Source organism: Dendrobium catenatum, unplaced genomic scaffold (assembly GCF_001605985.2).
Source record: "Dendrobium catenatum unplaced genomic scaffold, ASM160598v2 fragScaff_scaffold_518, whole genome shotgun sequence".
NCBI classification, from domain to species: domain Eukaryota; kingdom Viridiplantae; phylum Streptophyta; class Magnoliopsida; order Asparagales; family Orchidaceae; genus Dendrobium; species Dendrobium catenatum.
This window is the reverse complement of record NW_021318980.1, coordinates 96,980-113,570: the sequence shown is the minus strand read 5'-3', so window position 1 is coordinate 113,570 and position 16,591 is coordinate 96,980. Positions and strand designations below refer to the sequence as shown.

Sequence of the window (16,591 nt, the reverse complement as noted above, 5' to 3'; positions counted from 1 at the left end):
CAAAGGTAGAGATAGAAGGGTCTAGGATGTTAGATGAGTTGATGTGGAGCTATTTAGAACTAGACAACAACATACACATAGCTTGGTTTGGGGGATGAAGTATGGATTTGGATGTGGAATAGTGATGGTTGGCACCATTTTGGTGTAGAGCATTAGTAGTGTTTAAAGAGGAGGACAAATCTATTAAGTGACTTAATTTAGGTGAAATGGGTGAATAAGAAGATTCATTACTACATGCAACATTTGAAGGAGGCTTATTAAGGTCTGGTTCATCAGTTTGTGCTTGAGGTATTTATGAGGTAGGATAAAAGTTGACTACTTTAGTAGTTATATTTTGTTTGGGGTTGATGCGATAAACTCTTCTAATATTCATTGGTTGTGTAGTTTCCATAACTTTTTTTGGACAATTGGCAGCTTTATGGGCAACAATGTTATATTTACTTGTGGAGGGAGATTCTATTCATAAACTGTAGACAATAGTTGTATTTCTTTGTCTTTTATAGATACGGTGATAAAACTAGGGAAAAGATAGGTGTTGAAATGTGGATAGAAACCCTAGTGAAAAGTAAGCCTTGTCCTTTTTATAATGAGAGAGCCAAAGATTAAGGGTATGCTAGTTTTGCTTGTTATTTTTGATATAACTTTCTTTAACCAACTACACAATGGTAGGTTAGGAATTTTAACCTATATAGGTACTTCCGTAAAATCTTCTTTTAGTTTTAGGGGAGAAAAATCTGACATCGATGGCTTGAAAATAAATGGAATACTATTGATAAATCAAGGACCACTAGATAGAACTATATCGATGTCTTCTGCCCATGAAAATTTAAATAGAGAAAACTCATTTTCAAGAGAGAGTAGTTTGAAGTTAACTTTTAATCTTTTAATTATACTCAATGTAGTTAAGAAGTTACCATAAAATGGTTGGCATTTGATGGTGTTTCCCACAAAGGAAAGGGTCTAGGATTTTGCTCTTTCCTCCACCTCATCAAAAATGAAATCTCATCATCTAAAGAATTGATGAAGTTAAGGGAGAATGAGGAATTGCTCGACACATTGGCAATAAGAAGGCTTTCTAATTAAGGGTTTGAGGTGAGAGAAAGAGATGTATGTGGTCTTTGAGTCCAAAATTGGGCGAATTATTACGCCCGGTGACCGGACGTCCGGACACCCAATCCAAAAGCGTCACGTCACCTTAATACACTGAGTCCCAACATATTTTGTTGATGTGACACATCTAAATTGGTGTCCGGACGAATCCGGACACCGAACGTAATAATTTGCCCAAAAATTGATGGTGGAACTATCGAGAGAGGTGAAAACACCAAATTATTCATACTAAACTTTTTAGCTCCCGTAAAGCAAAGAGCATGAGCTCTGTGATGCGAGAAACCCTTGCATAGCTTGCAAAAGGTTTCAAAAGCAACATATATATGATTTCTAGGATATTCGCTTGCTTTCTCTTTAGATGTGACTATGAAATATTTCAAAAAATTATATATTTCAATTCGTACGACTTACTATAATGAATATAAATAGATTTCTCATATAAAAATTGTCTTATTCGATCAATTTATGTGCTCTCTCTAAGCTCTATATTTGAAAAAAATATTTAGAGTTTTTTATGTAATTTGTATGATAAATTTTATTATGCAATAGTACATAATAAAATATTTTTTATTATAAGTTTATAGTAAACTATTATGCATTTCATTAATATTTGTTATCTTTAATTATGCATTTTATATTTATATATTTAGTGTCTTGTTTATTTTTTAAAATACATATCTTATTAATGAAATAAAAGTAATATTATTATTATTATTTTTTTTTATGAAAATAATTCAGGCATCCCTTTTCCCCACAGAAAATTTAGCCATTTCCCTTAGGGGTGTCAATTATTGACACGATCCAACAACCCAACCCAAAAAATTAGGGTTTGATTCGACCCGTTTAACAAATGGGTCGGGTTTTGGTCTCAATTTTCAACTCGTTTAAAAAACGTATCGGGTTCGGGTTAACCTGATAATCCGAAATTGACCCGTCTGCCAACCCGCCTCACGTATTCGCAATTTTGCATCCACGTTGGCACTACACTGTCTGCACCGAAGCCACCAATCGCGCCACACTTGACCTCGTTGTAGTCACCTAGTTGGCGCTACAACAAGCCCTATAACCCTGGTTATCAGGTCGCCTACGACATCTTAGCAGAGGTTCAAGGACACTCTTGTAGGCGCGCAGCTCTTGCTGACTCGCTCGAACCGCGCCAGAATCCTAATCTCCAGAATCCAGATCTAACTTTACGGGTTGATGGGGCGGGTCAGATCAACTAGATAATCAGGGCGGGTCAGATCAACTAGATATTCAGCGCGGATCAGATTGTAAATCTTAACCCATTTAGCTAAACAGATCAGATTCGATTCAACCCATTTACGTCCAAATTAACTCAAATTGAATCCGAACTTAACCAGTTGATCCGAATTGACAACCCTAATTTTCCTAGCCTTCGTGCGTGTTTATTGTTCCGCAGGTCACCGGAACGCTAATTCTCCGTTATATAAATAAATCCAAATACTATCCCTTTTTTTTAGTTGCAGTCATCTTCCTCGCGTACTTGTTCGGGTTTTTAGCAGTTCGTTCCAACTCTCGTGATCAACTCGAGCAACAAAGTCCTATCGAATCAAGTCAAGGACTGGGTTTTGTTTCTGACCTTTTCGTTCCTCCAGGTATGGCCAAGTTTTGCGTTTCCTAATCGATTTCCTCCCCGTCTAGGGTTTCCTTCTGACGTTCAGGCGTTTCATGTCGGAAACCTCGTTTTATTCCGTTTTCTTCTCTGAAAAATGTTATCGGATGCGTCTGGGATTTCTATGAATCTAATAAATTAATTGTACCCTGATTACCTTTGTTACTCGAGTGATTCGATTTGTTATTTTCTGATCGGAGCTTAAAGAATGCAGTCCGTTGAACAAAAACAAGCCTCCAGATTTGGCTTCTGCCTGATTTGGTTTCTCCAAGCGAGCATTGGACGAAGTCTACAATGGGGAAAGGAGCAAATCCAGATCTTTTTGTCAACGATGGCTCCTTCATGGAAAAATTTAAACAGCTACAGCAAGATAACCATGAGAAGGAGTTTTCTGAAGAGTCCAAATCTGGCACGACCACCAACTCGACCCTCTCCATAAAGCCTATCGCTATTCCGAACAAGAGACCGCTGGAAATTAAATCTACTGATATAAAGAAGCCCAGTCCTTCTGGATCCAGTGGGAAGTTAGCTTTCAGTTTGAAGCAGAAATCTAAGATTGTGTCTGCTCCTGTTAAACTAGCCGAAGATGAAGAAGATGACCGAGGGGAGTCAGAGGCTGGAATTTCTGAGCCTGCAAAGAGGCATAAACCGGGGCTGTTGAATGCTTCCAAGTCAAAACCAGAGAATGGGGATGGTAATGATTTCTTGTTTATGTATTCTCATAACTTGAGAAATATGGTTTTTTTTTTGGCAACTATCTATTTCCTGCTACCTTTCTAATCAGATGTGCTGGTTTCCTTTTCTTAAGTCGAGATTGAAACATCCCCCTCATTCGTTAAAGAATGATTGGCATGAAATTGTAAATTTTGGACATATCACTGCAGGAATGTCTTTTCAGAAGCTAATTGAGCTTTTTACGATAATATGGAAACAACATAGTATATAAATACTAGAACCTTGAAAGTGTTCTCATTAATGCAGCTTATATCTTATGTGTCCATCGACCTTGGTGGGAGATGTTGATTGAAAGATTTGGAAAATGTGGCACGCCTGCTACAACAGTAATTTGCATTGCCATGCTCATACTTTGGTATTAATCATTCTTTAAGTGACATGCAGCACCAGTTCCTCCTAGTGATCCTACAGTGAAGAATGCCGCGGACAAATTAGCTTGCTTTGTTGCCAAAAATGGAAGGTACTTTGAGGATGTTACACGGCAGAAGAATCCTGGAGATACCCCGTTTAAGTATGAATGCTCTTTATTTGCATAAAATTTCATTTAGAATTAGCATTTTCTATCAAAATTTCTGCTTAATAATGGCATAAAACTTTGTCTTATTTATTTTTTAGCCGATTGTTTTGTATGACTAAGGTTAATTTTTAGTTCTTTCCCTTGTAATGTATAAGATTTGAGGTTTCTGCATTGCACGGCCAAAGGACATCATTTTGGACATGAAATTTCATATAACCACATATGACATTTTTATTAACTTCTTTGGGATAAATTTGTGTGTCGTATTCACTTTCCTTGTGGAGTCATCTATTTTATTTTCTATGACCATCACTAATTTAGGTGCTTTGCAACCTCCAACCTTGAGCTGCTTCTTTAGAAGATTGTTTTTTTTTAATGATAATACATCATTGGAAATATTTCTAGTTCATATGCACAAATTTATGTATGCTTCCAGGTCCAAGTTGTGAATGATCTTACCTTGCGGTGAGGTTGGCTTGATTCTGTCATGTCTGGTTTATGGAGGGATTGATTAAAGCCATTCTTGGCTCATTGATTTCATTTGAATGCTCAATAGGAGCCAAAAAAATGATTTTGTTTTTTATTTTTGTTTGTCATTCTGATAACCGCAAGCAAGCTCACTATATTTTTTGCATGCTTCATATGTGCATGTGATCTATATGCTTGCGTACACACATACCAGTTTGTTTACATTCATGCGTACATACCTTTTTTTTTTCAATTATGAGCTTGATCTGATCCAGGGTTCTGTTAATCTTAGCTTGATTTGGGCCAAAAGTGAAATTGACAGTCCTATATACAGTTATGCTCATCTATATTTCTAAATGTATTGGGTTTTGTAACATTTATTCTTTTGCCCATAGGTTTCTATTTGACACAAGCTGTTCAGACTACAAATACTATGAGTTTCAGCTTCTTGAAGAGGAAAAGATCCAAGGAAAGTCAAATGATTCTCAAACATCACATCATGGTTAGCCAGCCCCTTAAATTTGTATGAAATTTTAAATGCATTATTTTTCCTCATAAAATTGAAAAACGTCTTCTGGCAACTTCTTTTTATGTCTTGCTGTTTTTATTAACAGAAAGCAGTGGTGTTGCTGCAAGTTCTAAAACACCAAATACTTCTCAGAGGACTCCTATACAGAAAAATTCGAATTTCCAGACTCCAGCATCAGCTTTATATGGTGTTGATGAGGACACAAAAACTTATGCTGCATCCATGGGGAAAACCTCCTCACATGGTATTGTTAATTCTGTCTACTATGTACTATGCTAAGACCAAGTCACTTGCTTCTGTTGGTTGTTTCTTAGTCTCCATATGGTGGATCTATTCTTTTTGGTTTGCAGTCTCTCATGGCTTGCCAAAATATCTTGTGGAGTATACTTATTTAGAGGCTGTTTGGCTGCATGTAATATAAGAATGCAGTGTAAGAGTGCTTTCTTTTTGCATTAAGCTGTTTGATTGAATGTGAGGTAAATTTATACTGGATCTATTTTTCTTGCTTGGTTGGATGAACAACGAAAAGTCAGGTTCTCCAGTGAAATGATGGGGTCAAACTTTGGATGCAGATAGGGAAAAGACTAAGGCTTTAATTTGCACATTAATTATTTAATCTTTTGTATAATCACTACGAATGCTTTTACTGGAATATTTTAAAGCTAAAGCCGATGCCATCTATTCCAAATTTGAGTCTCTAATCATAAACATAGGGGCACATTAAAGGTTTAAATCTACAAATTTTCTACAACTGAAAGAATACCCAAATCAATAGTAAAATTCTTCTGATAACACACTTGTAAGCCTCAACCTCTTAACCAAATCACAAAACAACCATGGATTCACTGAAACCTATCTAAAAAACCCCTAAAATGAAATCAAATACAACAAATACAAAGTTATTACCAATTTATACATATTTAAACAAAAACTGTTGGATATACTCTGAAGATTAAAACCCAAGCCACGTAGGATACTTTGTTTTAGAGGTGAACATTAAAGATAGGTTTGATATGAAAAAGAAAAAAAAGGACCAGAAGCATCTTGCATCTCATGGCATGGTAGAGAAGTTCTTTTACAGATCAGCTCTTTTATCTGAGTGCCTGGAAGAGCTTGAAGATATTATAATCAAAATCTTAAGCAGGAGCAAGGGACAGTGCAGTTGGAGTTGGTAGAGCTGTAAGTGAAAAACATGAACACGAGAATTGTTGCAGTTGTGAAGCATCGTCTTTCAGAATGGCCTTTAAATTGGCCCTAGAGTTGCTGCAGCCTCTTGATGAAAGGGAAAGGAGATATGTTGGAGAAAGTAAAAAAGAGGTTACATGATCATTTCTTTTTTGTTGTAAGATAGCGCCCATTTGGATGCAACTACTTTACCATAAGCTAGGCGTGATTTGGCCGTAGCTACTTTACTAAAAAAGTTGAGAGTTTGAGGTTTCTAGAATGCATTATAATTTTATTGTAGCTATTTTTTTTATTAAAACACATTTAGAAAAGTTAATTTATTTAAATGTATTTTAAAAAATAATAATTTATCCTCATTTATATCAAATCAATGAACTCCAGAATGGTACAAATTACATGGTGTGTTGAAACTTCAAGGGTGCTTTCCTTGTTTGAAGTTTGGTAGCTTCTTTCTCAATAAGATACCCATGTAGTTTCTTCCAGGTCTACCTTGATGCTCTTCATTTTATTATCTTATTTTTATTGAGACAAGATGAGGACACACAAACCAATTCAACTAATTGTTAACTGTTTTTACAATTATCCCAGCAGTCTCCAGAGAATGAGTTGCTCTGAGAAAGTTCTTCATATTTATTTTCTTCTCCTTTAAACACTTTTTTTTTTAAATTTCACATGCATGATGTGTGTTCGATTCTCCTTTTTGTTGGCTGGATGGGTAGGAGTTCTGATCTTTAATTAGCTTAGATTAGCTTTCAGTTAAAAGAATAATCAAATCATTTAGTTTTTCTATCATTTAGTCTATATATCTCTTATGTTGTACCTTAGTTGTTTTACTCTAAAAGTTTTGCTAAAGGGTATTGAGAAAAGTATTAATTCTATAGGTTTTTTATGAGAGATGTATAATAGGCTAGGCATTACAGAAGAAGAAAAAAAAGGTAGAAGTGATTTAGAAAGTTTGATCAAATTAGGTGCATTAGGAATGAATATAAGAAAATCTTTGTTAAAGATGAATATATCAAGATAAGTTGGAAGTATTACATTGAGAAATTATTAAGTGAGGGTTTTGGTGAAGAAATCATTTTTAAATAGTATAATGAATAGAAGAATGGGGTATATTATATATTTGATTAAAACAAAGGTGAAATTAGCTCTTAAGAAGATGCATAAGTATAAAGTATTAAATCTATATGAGATAGCTATTCAGATTTGGACAATTGTTGTGATATTGTTTAAGTTAGTTTGACCCACCACAAAAATTTTAATCGAATTTTGAGGACAAAATGCTTGTCAAAATATTTGGGAATCAACATTTTGGTGTTAATATTTAAAAATAAAGGAGATGTTCATGATTTTTGTTATTATAGAGAAATAAAATTTATAAGTCATATTATTAAGTTGTAGAAGAGTAATAAGACATGTACTTAGAAAAAACTATATTGGTATTAGAGAATTAATTTGGTTTCTGAAAAATCACTATAAATGCTATTTTTTGTGTTATGAAAATTAATGTAGGAGTACAGAGAGTAGAGAAATGTATCTTCATATTGTTTTGGGAAGGCATATCTTCAAATATCATGAAAATTAATTTGATGCACATTAAAGAAAAAAAGAATATATTTGAAGTGTTTGTTGAAGTTATTAAAGATATTGATAGGAAACACTTGAGTTCCCAAGTGTTTCTCACCAAAACTGAAGTTGATCCGATGGAAACTGCTGCCCACAGCAGAAATACAGCAGAAATCTGCTGTTTACAGCAGAAAAACAGCAAATTGACAATGAAATCTGATTGAAAACTTTAAGTTGGTTGTGGAGTGACAAAGTTTTTTCCAATTATAGTAGAATAATAGGTAGTTTCAACATTAAGTTCATTTTTTAATGTTGGTTATGCGATGCATTGGCATAAGTTTTTTGCATATGTTTGTTCTAATAAATGGGGCATTTGTTGAAATAAATGGTGTTATGACTTGAGATGGGAGGAGTAGCTTCTATTGATGATAAGGTAATGGGTAATAAGCTTAGATGATTTTTGACATTTTTACAACAAAAAGTAGAAAATATACTTATAAAATGGGTGGTAAATTTGGTGTCAAGGGAATAGGATGGATAGGCTTTAGGCCAAATGTATTATGGATACAAATCTTACCAAAAGAAATTGTGCAAAATAGGTTCAACATCTCATGCAGTACTTATTAAGAACAAATGGGGAATGAGGATTTATATAGGGGAGCCCAAATACTTAGGATAATTGCTAATGATGATTGTGATAATTTGTGAGGGAGACATAGTTTAAGACGATGAGAAGTTGTTCACCAATATGATTGGAGAAACTATCATACGCTGAATTCAAGAAGGAGATCAGCAGAGACTATTCTAAAATTTACTATTTCTTACAGAAGAACTACCATTATATGAAGTCTTCCAGATTTTTTTTCTGTTCGTTGATGTTTGTTTGAGAGGATAAGAATCACCAAAATTGAATGTCATAAATCAAGTTAAAAGCGTATGAATTTGTATCAAATTTATTTATTGTCAGCCCCATCAGTAGGATGGGTTGGTGAACTAATCATTTAATTATGCTAATGTTAGCTAACAACAACACTACCAAGCCTTTATCCCACTGTGGGGTTAGCTATTTGAATCATGTTTTTCCATTGTGTAATGTTAAGAGTCAAATTCTCATTTAAATTTAATAAAAAAAAGATCATTTTTAATATTTTCTAGCCAAGATTTTTTAGGTTTTTCTCTACTTTTCTTAACATATGCAAAATCTAATACATTTACTCTCCTAACTCAGACGGTCGAGTTTTATGCGTCTAAATCATCTAAGGCGACTCTTTTTAATCTTATATGCCATTAATGCTACTTCAACCCTTTCACGTACATACTCGTTTTGCATTTGTCTCTAAGAGTGAAGCCACTCATCTACTTGAGCATTCTCATCTCTATGACACTTAACTTTATGCTTCTCTTTTAATGGCTAACTTTCTATGTCATAAAGCATTGCAAGTCTCACCGCCATCTTATAGAATTTTCCTTTAAGTTTGAGGGGTACTTTTCTATCACACAACATACCTGGTGCATTCTTCCACTTCAACTGTCCAACTTGAATTATACTAATAATATCCCCATCAATTTCACCATCACTTTGAACAATAGATCCAAGATATCTAAAATGTATACTCTTATTAATGACTTGATCACTTAAAGTCACAATCCCCCACTATATTTATTGCTACTAAAAATACACTTCATGTATTTGGTTTTAGACCCTACTCAAATGAAAACTTTTGGACTCTAAGTTTGATCTCCATAATTCTAAGTTATTTCAAGCCCCTCTCTAGTTTTATCTACATGAAGAATATCACAGAAAAAAAAAAAACATACTTTGGATACCCCAGAGATTATCCTCTTGTAAATGTTCAGTAAGAACATCCGTGACCAAAACAAGAAGATATGGGGTTAAAGATAATCTTTGATGTAACTAATTGAAATAGGAAAATACTTGGTCAAACCACCTTGTGTTTGAACACAATTAATAGCTACTATATACATATATCTTTAATGACTTGAATTTAAGCATTATTAACTCATTTATCTTCTAGAACTCTCCAGAGCACATCTCTTGGAATTTTATCATATGTTTTATCTAAATCAATAAATATCATATGTAGATCCTCTTTATTCTCTCTATTCTTTTCTATTAAAACTCTTAATAAATTTATAGTGTCCATAGTAGACCTACCTGGCATAAATCCAAATTGATTTTGAGAATCCTTAGTATCATGTCGTAACCTATGCTCAATAACTCTCTTCCATAGTTTTAAAGTATGACACATTAACTTAATTCCTCTATAATTCACACACTCTTGTGCATCACTTTTATTCTTAAAAATTAAAATCAACTTACTTTTTTTCCACTCATTTGACATTTATAAGCCAAGAAATTCTTTAATCCTCTAAGTATTTCCACACCTCCATTGGATTATCATAAGGTATAACTGTTTTTCCTCGCTTCATTTTTTTTAAGACTTCACTAACTTCAGTTTTACTAATATGACAATAAAAATAACAATATCTATCTTCATTTAGGGTGTTAATGTCATTAAAAAGTTAATTGTATTATCACAATCTTCATTGAAAGCTTATCAAAATATCTTATCCATATTTGTTGAATATCATCTTCTAATAAAATTACTTTTTGATCTTCATCCTTAATGAATTTCATTTGAATTAAATTCTTCACTTTCCCTATCTCTTTCTTTGGCTAGCTTTTCTTAGTATTCAATTTATTATATAAATAATTAAAATCTAAATTCTTTACATTGAATATTGCTTTCTTAGATTCTTTGCGGGTCTTTTTATATCTTTCACAATTTACAGGCTTTTATATCAAATCAATTTTTATAACAAAACTTCTTCTTTTTTAATATTTTATTGCACATATTGATTTCACCACCAACTGTTTTTACTATTGGAGGCTTTTCCTTATGATATTCCAAGCACATTATTTGCAACATTCTTAATATCACTAGTTTTTTTCTTCACATTGCATTAGCTTCCTCATGCACAATTAAAATCTTTAGAAAACTGAAGGTCACTCTAACAAATATTTTTGTTAGTATTCTTTAAAGCCCTTCATTTAATCCTAAGACAACATTTTATTTTATTTTTTATATTCCGCCCCTTCATTTAATGTCTAAAACTAGTAAGCGATGTTGTGTTCATAAATTTTCACTCAGAATAATTTTACAATTTTTACAACATAAATGATATTATTTTCTTATAAGAAAATAATCAATTTAAGTTTTATTATATTCATTTTTATAAGTGATGCGGTGTTCCTCTCTTTTCTTAAATAAGATATTAATAATCATAAAATCATAAACTAGAGTAAAATCTAATATGTTCCTACCAACTTCATTAGTCGCTCCAAACTTATAGCCACCATGAATGTTTTTAAAATTTTTTACCACTCCACCAACATGATCATTTAAATTTTTTCCAATAAAAACTTTCTCTAAGAGATATCTTTTGTATTAATTCTTTTAAGTTATTCTAAAATTTTAATTTTGAGCATATATCCAAATCTTCCTGAGGAGCTTAAGCACTTATAATGTTAATATCTTAGCATTAGTAATAATCTTTGAAGCCATAATGGCATAATTTTATCTCCAATTATATTAATTTCTACATTATTATCTTTCAAACTCTTTTTTATAATCGCACATACTTCATTTCTAGTATGACTCTTACCTGAAAAGCATAGATTAAATCCTAAACTATCAATCTCCTTAGCCATTTTCAACTCATTTAATTTTTTGAATGTATAGAATATTTATCTTTCTATGAATTATAATATTTATTAATTTGTTTGCAAGATAATTTATATTCCAATTTCTTATCCTAATCCTAATTTCATGAACTAGCTTCTTTGCCTACGTCCCCACGTCCGTCCATAATGTGGGAACCCTTGCCTATTTAACACTGCACATGGGCATCGCTGCAGCGGCCCTTGCACACTTCTCGTAGTATTCAGGTCATACAATGTGTTGTTTCTAGGAAACATCTTAGCATTAACATAATGTATTAAATGATTCATGTTATGATTATTTGACAAGTTTTATGTTGGTTGTCAACTATTTAATGCATCCCCTCCACTTTTCTCATCCAGAATTTGGGACCTGACAACAACAATATTAAATTTCTACATGTGACTAATGCTAATGCTAGCCAATATGCTTAAATTTCTATTTGTTTTTTTGTGCGAACTTTTTGCATTATTGAATTTTCAAATTTAATTGCCGTTCTTCCCTTGGTATTATGGCCTTGTGAGTTGTGACTAAGGCTTCAGTTCATACAACTTTTCGTCTGTGGAACTTGTCCTTGTGTAGTTTTGGTTTATATGAAAATATGCTTAAAAATCAACATTTTGAGCATTTGCGTTCTTTTATGACATGAGCATTCGGATCAATTTACGGAGCGACTCATAATTCTATGTGCAAGTATGATAGATATTATTTTATTCAACACAACAAAAGTGCATAGTTAGCAGATTTGTACATATGCTTGTTGCTACCCTATCTAAGGTGGATTGGTGATTCAACACTGGTTAATTCAACCAATGCTAGCTAAATGATATATTATGTGATTTCTATGTTTGGTGTCGAGTTAATATATTCCTGTTTCATACTTCTAATGACCATGACCACAATGCATGCTGCCATGGTCTAAACATCCATTGGCCATTGTTGATCCGCTTCTAATATTGTTATAACAGAGTGCTTATGAGTTTCTACAGTTCTTACGCTTATGAGTCTCTACAGTTGTAATCCTGTTATAACAGAATGCTTATGAGTCTCTACAATTCTTATGCTTGCTATTCTGTTTCTTTCTAATTCTGTTATTTTTCCTTTCTTTTGTTTTCCATGAAAAACCAACTTTTCCTGGCACTCTATGAAAAGTTATATTGTTCAAACTGATGTATCTGTGGCTTCTATCAACTTTGCACTAAGTTGGAAATTGATAGACCGATCATTATATATTTTTTGAATGTTAAAGCAACATGCTTAATTGATAATCTGCATCTAGAAATTTAATCTGAATTTTCCCTTGCAGGTGAATCTAGCGGGCCTCCATCGTCAGATCCCATTGCAGTGATGGAGTACTACATGAAAAAAGCTGCTCAGGAAGAGCGGAAGAGGCAACCACGATATTCAAAAGATGAAATGCCACCACCTGCATCTCTTCAAGGTCTTTATCTTTCGCTATCTCTGTTTTCTGTCACTATTCTGAACTATATTTATGATATGTTTTTAGTGAAAGAACGACCAATGCTTATTCTGAAATCACGGAGCCGTACTTATGCTATTTGTTTGTACAATTTATCCTCCATCTTAAGTGTTCTATGGTTATTGGGATTTGCTAGTATAATATTGGATCTGTATCATTTTATGTTTGTTTCCCTGCAGCTTCTTCCAGAAAGGGGCATCATATGGGTGACTTCATCCCACAAGAAGAATTGGAGAAGTTCTTTGCTAGTTGCAATGATGCTGTTGCCCAGAAAACTTCTCTAGAAACTGCAGCGAGGTCCAGAATCCAATCCGACAATGTTGGGCATAAACTTTTATCTAAAATGGGATGGAAGGAAGGTAAGGCTGTTACACAGTTCATTGGATCTTAATATTTGAATCAGCTCACATGTGCCACTTTAGACCCCTTATTGTGTATGTTTCTCGGTGAATACTTTACTCTGGGGGTGTAAGTGAGTTAAGCCCATTTGAGCTCGGCTCAATAAATGCCTTGTGAGTTAAGTTTGATGAGCTAATGAGCCAACTTTGAGTTAGCCTCAACTTGACTTGTTAGTTTGTGAGCTTGCAAGCCATTATATATCCCTTATTATGTATGTTTCTTAGTGAATACTTTACTCTAGGGGTGTAAATGAGTTATAAGCTTACTTGAGCTAGGCTCAATAAATGGCTTAGAGCTCGATGAGCTAATGAGCCACGTTTGAGCAAGCCTCGACTCGACTCAACTCAACTCGTTAGCTCATGAGCTAGCTTTTTTAAAAAATATAACTATAAAATATATTAGAATTTAGGAGTTCAAATATAAAGCTATTAAAAATATTCTAAAATAACATCTCACTTTATTTCAAAGTTTTAGGAATCATAATCCATTTCTCTTTTATTATAAAAAAAGCTAGCTCAAACTTTAAATTAAGCTCGAGTTCAAATTTGATTATTTAATCAAGCTCCTAGGGGTGGCTCATGCTCGGCTCAACTCATTTACACCCCTAGTTGTGGACATTTTTTTATTTTTTTGCACACGAGCTATTTTATGAATTTTCTAATAAATGTTCTTTCATGAAGTTTATTGATATGAAACAATTCAGTAGGTTTCATGCCTATTTATATAGTAATATATGTTTATTTTAGGCGAGGGACTTGGCAGTGCTAAGGCAGGTCGTGCAGATCCTGTTATGGCTGGGAATGTAAAACTGAATAATCTGGGGGTCGGTGCTGAGAACCCAGGCGAGGTTACACCTGAGGATGACATCTATGAACAGTATAAGAAAAGGATGATGCTTGGTTATAAATACAGGCCAAATCCTCTGGTATTGTCTACCACCCACTCTTGCTTCTATTTATTTATTGGGATTATACTGGAAGAACATCTCCCTTGTACAACATGTACTGGGAGAACATATCTGTTTACCATTTTCAAAGTGCAATAGCTCATGGAGATTTGCTACTTTTGCAGAACAATCCTCGGAAGTCATATTACTAAGTGGAAATGGTGTTCCTCAGCAGGTACAGCATATCCTATGATGCTGGGTATATAAGTTGAACCCAATGCCATGCAATGTTATTTTTTTGAGATTTTTAAAAAAAAAAAAAAAAAAAACCGAGTCCTTGCTTCCAAATAGTTTTGTTGTGTTTCTGCTTTTTGAAATAGGATGGACTATTCTGTTAATATATATATATATATATATATCTCGTTAGAGTGAAATTATTTTGTATGGATATGGATGCTGTCGTCCGGAGGCAAATTAGAGTGCGCCACGTCACTCCTTTGTTGTATACCATGGCTATGTACCCGATGTATACTAGTTGATGTGGCACGCTTTAATTCGCCTGAGGATGAGATTTGACGTCCGCACAGAATAATTTCTCCTCGTTAGAACCGTGCATCTTGTTTTTAGTTTTCCTGAACGAAACTAAAAGAGTACTATAAAAAAGTATTGGGAAGTGCATTTGGATAAGGGCCTAAATTGATCGAACATGTTTGACCAAGAAAATTTTCATAGATTTTTTTTTCTCTTGCTAGAACTTTTTGCTCAGATTGCTGTATTGTTTATTGTTGGATTGGCTGCTTACATGACTAAATGGTTGGATGATAACCATTAAATCTCGGAAACTTCTTAGCTGAACTGTATGCAAGTGGATTTTTGTCCAAGCTTTTGCAAAGCTTTGCTGGAAATTACATTATTTTTTTTTTCAGGTATGCGTTCTTAGTGATAAATTTATGCATTTTTTTCTTCATAGGGAACTTGCCCGGCCCGTTTCTCTGTGAGCTAGCAGCTGAATATTACTGATATCCAGAACTCTTTCGATCCGGCTGTCTCGAGCAGATGAAGTGCTTCTGCACTGAAGCTTTATTTCGTACTGATTATTTGACCTGCATCTCTTATAAGAATCTTAGCAATCTTTATTTGTTTTAGGGGGAAAAAATCTTGCGTATTCGGAAAGCTAATCAAAGGTCTTAATTCTTCCGAATCAGTTCTCTAGCAAGCAAACGATTTTAGCTTCCTACAGTTAATATTTTTTGCTTCCTACAGTTTTCTTTTTTTTTTTTTTTTTTTAGCGATTTTGTATAGGGGAATGCTTCTGTGGGTCTTATACTACATAAATTGTGGATTTCATATTTATTGCGAGCCTCCAGCAGATCTATTGGCACTAGAGATGTTCTTGATCCACTTATCCTTATCTATCATCGCTCATTCTTGGTACTAAAAAAAAACTTTAGGGCTGCAGTCAAAGTTCTCAATCAACAGATAGTTTTCATAATGCGGACTTTGAATCTAGTTTTCAAATGAGTGAGCATAATTCTCATTTTTAAAAATAAATTTTGGTTTACCAGTATTTGTTAGTCTATTGTGCCCAAATTTTTTATAAAGTAGATGTGTTAATGTTTTCATTAATTGAGATAATTTAATAGCAGTTAATGCATAAGTTTATATGTATATAAGGCCTTTGAAATTAATATTATAGGAGTTAAACGATTCAATTATTTGTTTAATTTGTCTTTTTTGTTTCGAAGTGAGGTAGTTTAAAATTTAATAAGCATAAAAAGTTAAATCCAAGCTGTAACGGTAGTTACTAACAGAGCTCTATATTGGGTGCTCATATTCACACCTATTCATGTACTCACCCACATGTGTGGGTATGGGTATGCCCATACTCAACATCAGAGCACAAATCGAATTACATTACTAATTACCATATGCATGTAGTATATTATAGTAATCCTTATTACGCAGTGCGCAATACGAAATCTCGTCGTGATCACGATAAATTTTGATATGTGGCTTGAAAGTTTGCAGTCAGAGAAAATGACAAAAACCTCAAGGCCATTAATTCATGGCACACTGCATTTAAGAATTGTGAAAAGTGGGTGGGTGTGGGTGGATATGATATCCCGAAAGTCACCAAAGGTGGGCATGGGTGGGCAAAGCCCGCTAGCTCAGAGCGTGGTACCCAATGGGTACCGAACCAAGGGTACCCAACCAAGACCCTGTCTAAGGAACTTTTATTACATCCAGTGAACGTACGCTCCTCTACGTTCGGTTTTAGACCAAAACAGTGCAATACCGAGGTTTTGGTCTAAAACCGAACGTAGAGGAGCGTACTTTCAC

At 33.9% G+C, this 16,591-nt stretch overlaps 1 protein-coding gene across 2 annotated transcripts; it reads left to right on the top strand.

Annotated features, from left to right (window-relative positions):
- The first annotated feature begins 2,571 nt into the window (after positions 1-2,571).
- Positions 2,572-15,455, top strand: LOC110091921 (SURP and G-patch domain-containing protein 1-like protein). Of its 2 annotated transcripts, none has more exons than XM_028694624.1 (10): positions 2,572-2,726; positions 2,958-3,437; positions 3,863-3,989; positions 4,859-4,965; positions 5,078-5,236; positions 12,793-12,927; positions 13,146-13,325; positions 14,112-14,290; positions 14,437-14,486; positions 15,279-15,455. In XM_028694624.1, the coding sequence occupies exons 2-9, from the start codon at positions 3,038-3,040 to the stop codon at positions 14,461-14,463; spliced, it is 1,314 nt and encodes a 437-aa protein (XP_028550457.1). In that variant the 5' UTR covers positions 2,572-2,726; positions 2,958-3,037; the 3' UTR covers positions 14,464-14,486; positions 15,279-15,455. The 2 variants fall into 2 exon arrangements, with proteins under 2 accessions (XP_028550457.1, XP_020671887.1); XM_020816228.2 differs by lacking the exon at positions 15,279-15,455 and adding an exon at positions 15,178-15,210.
- Positions 15,456-16,591: the final 1,136 nt, after the last annotated feature.

What these genes read in the sequence shown, in the direction of transcription:
- LOC110091921 (XM_028694624.1), top strand. Translation starts at nt 3,038, where the DNA reads ATGGGGAAAGGAGCAAATCCAGATCTTTTTGTCAACGATGGCTCCTTC. An exon ending in GGGGAAAACCTCCTCACATG is followed by an intron (nt 5,237 to 12,792) that starts GTATTGTTAATT and finishes TTTCCCTTGCAG; the next exon opens with GTGAATCTAGCGGGCCTCCA. An exon ending in AATACAGGCCAAATCCTCTG is followed by an intron (nt 14,291 to 14,436) that starts GTATTGTCTACC and finishes CTACTTTTGCAG; the next exon opens with AACAATCCTCGGAAGTCATA.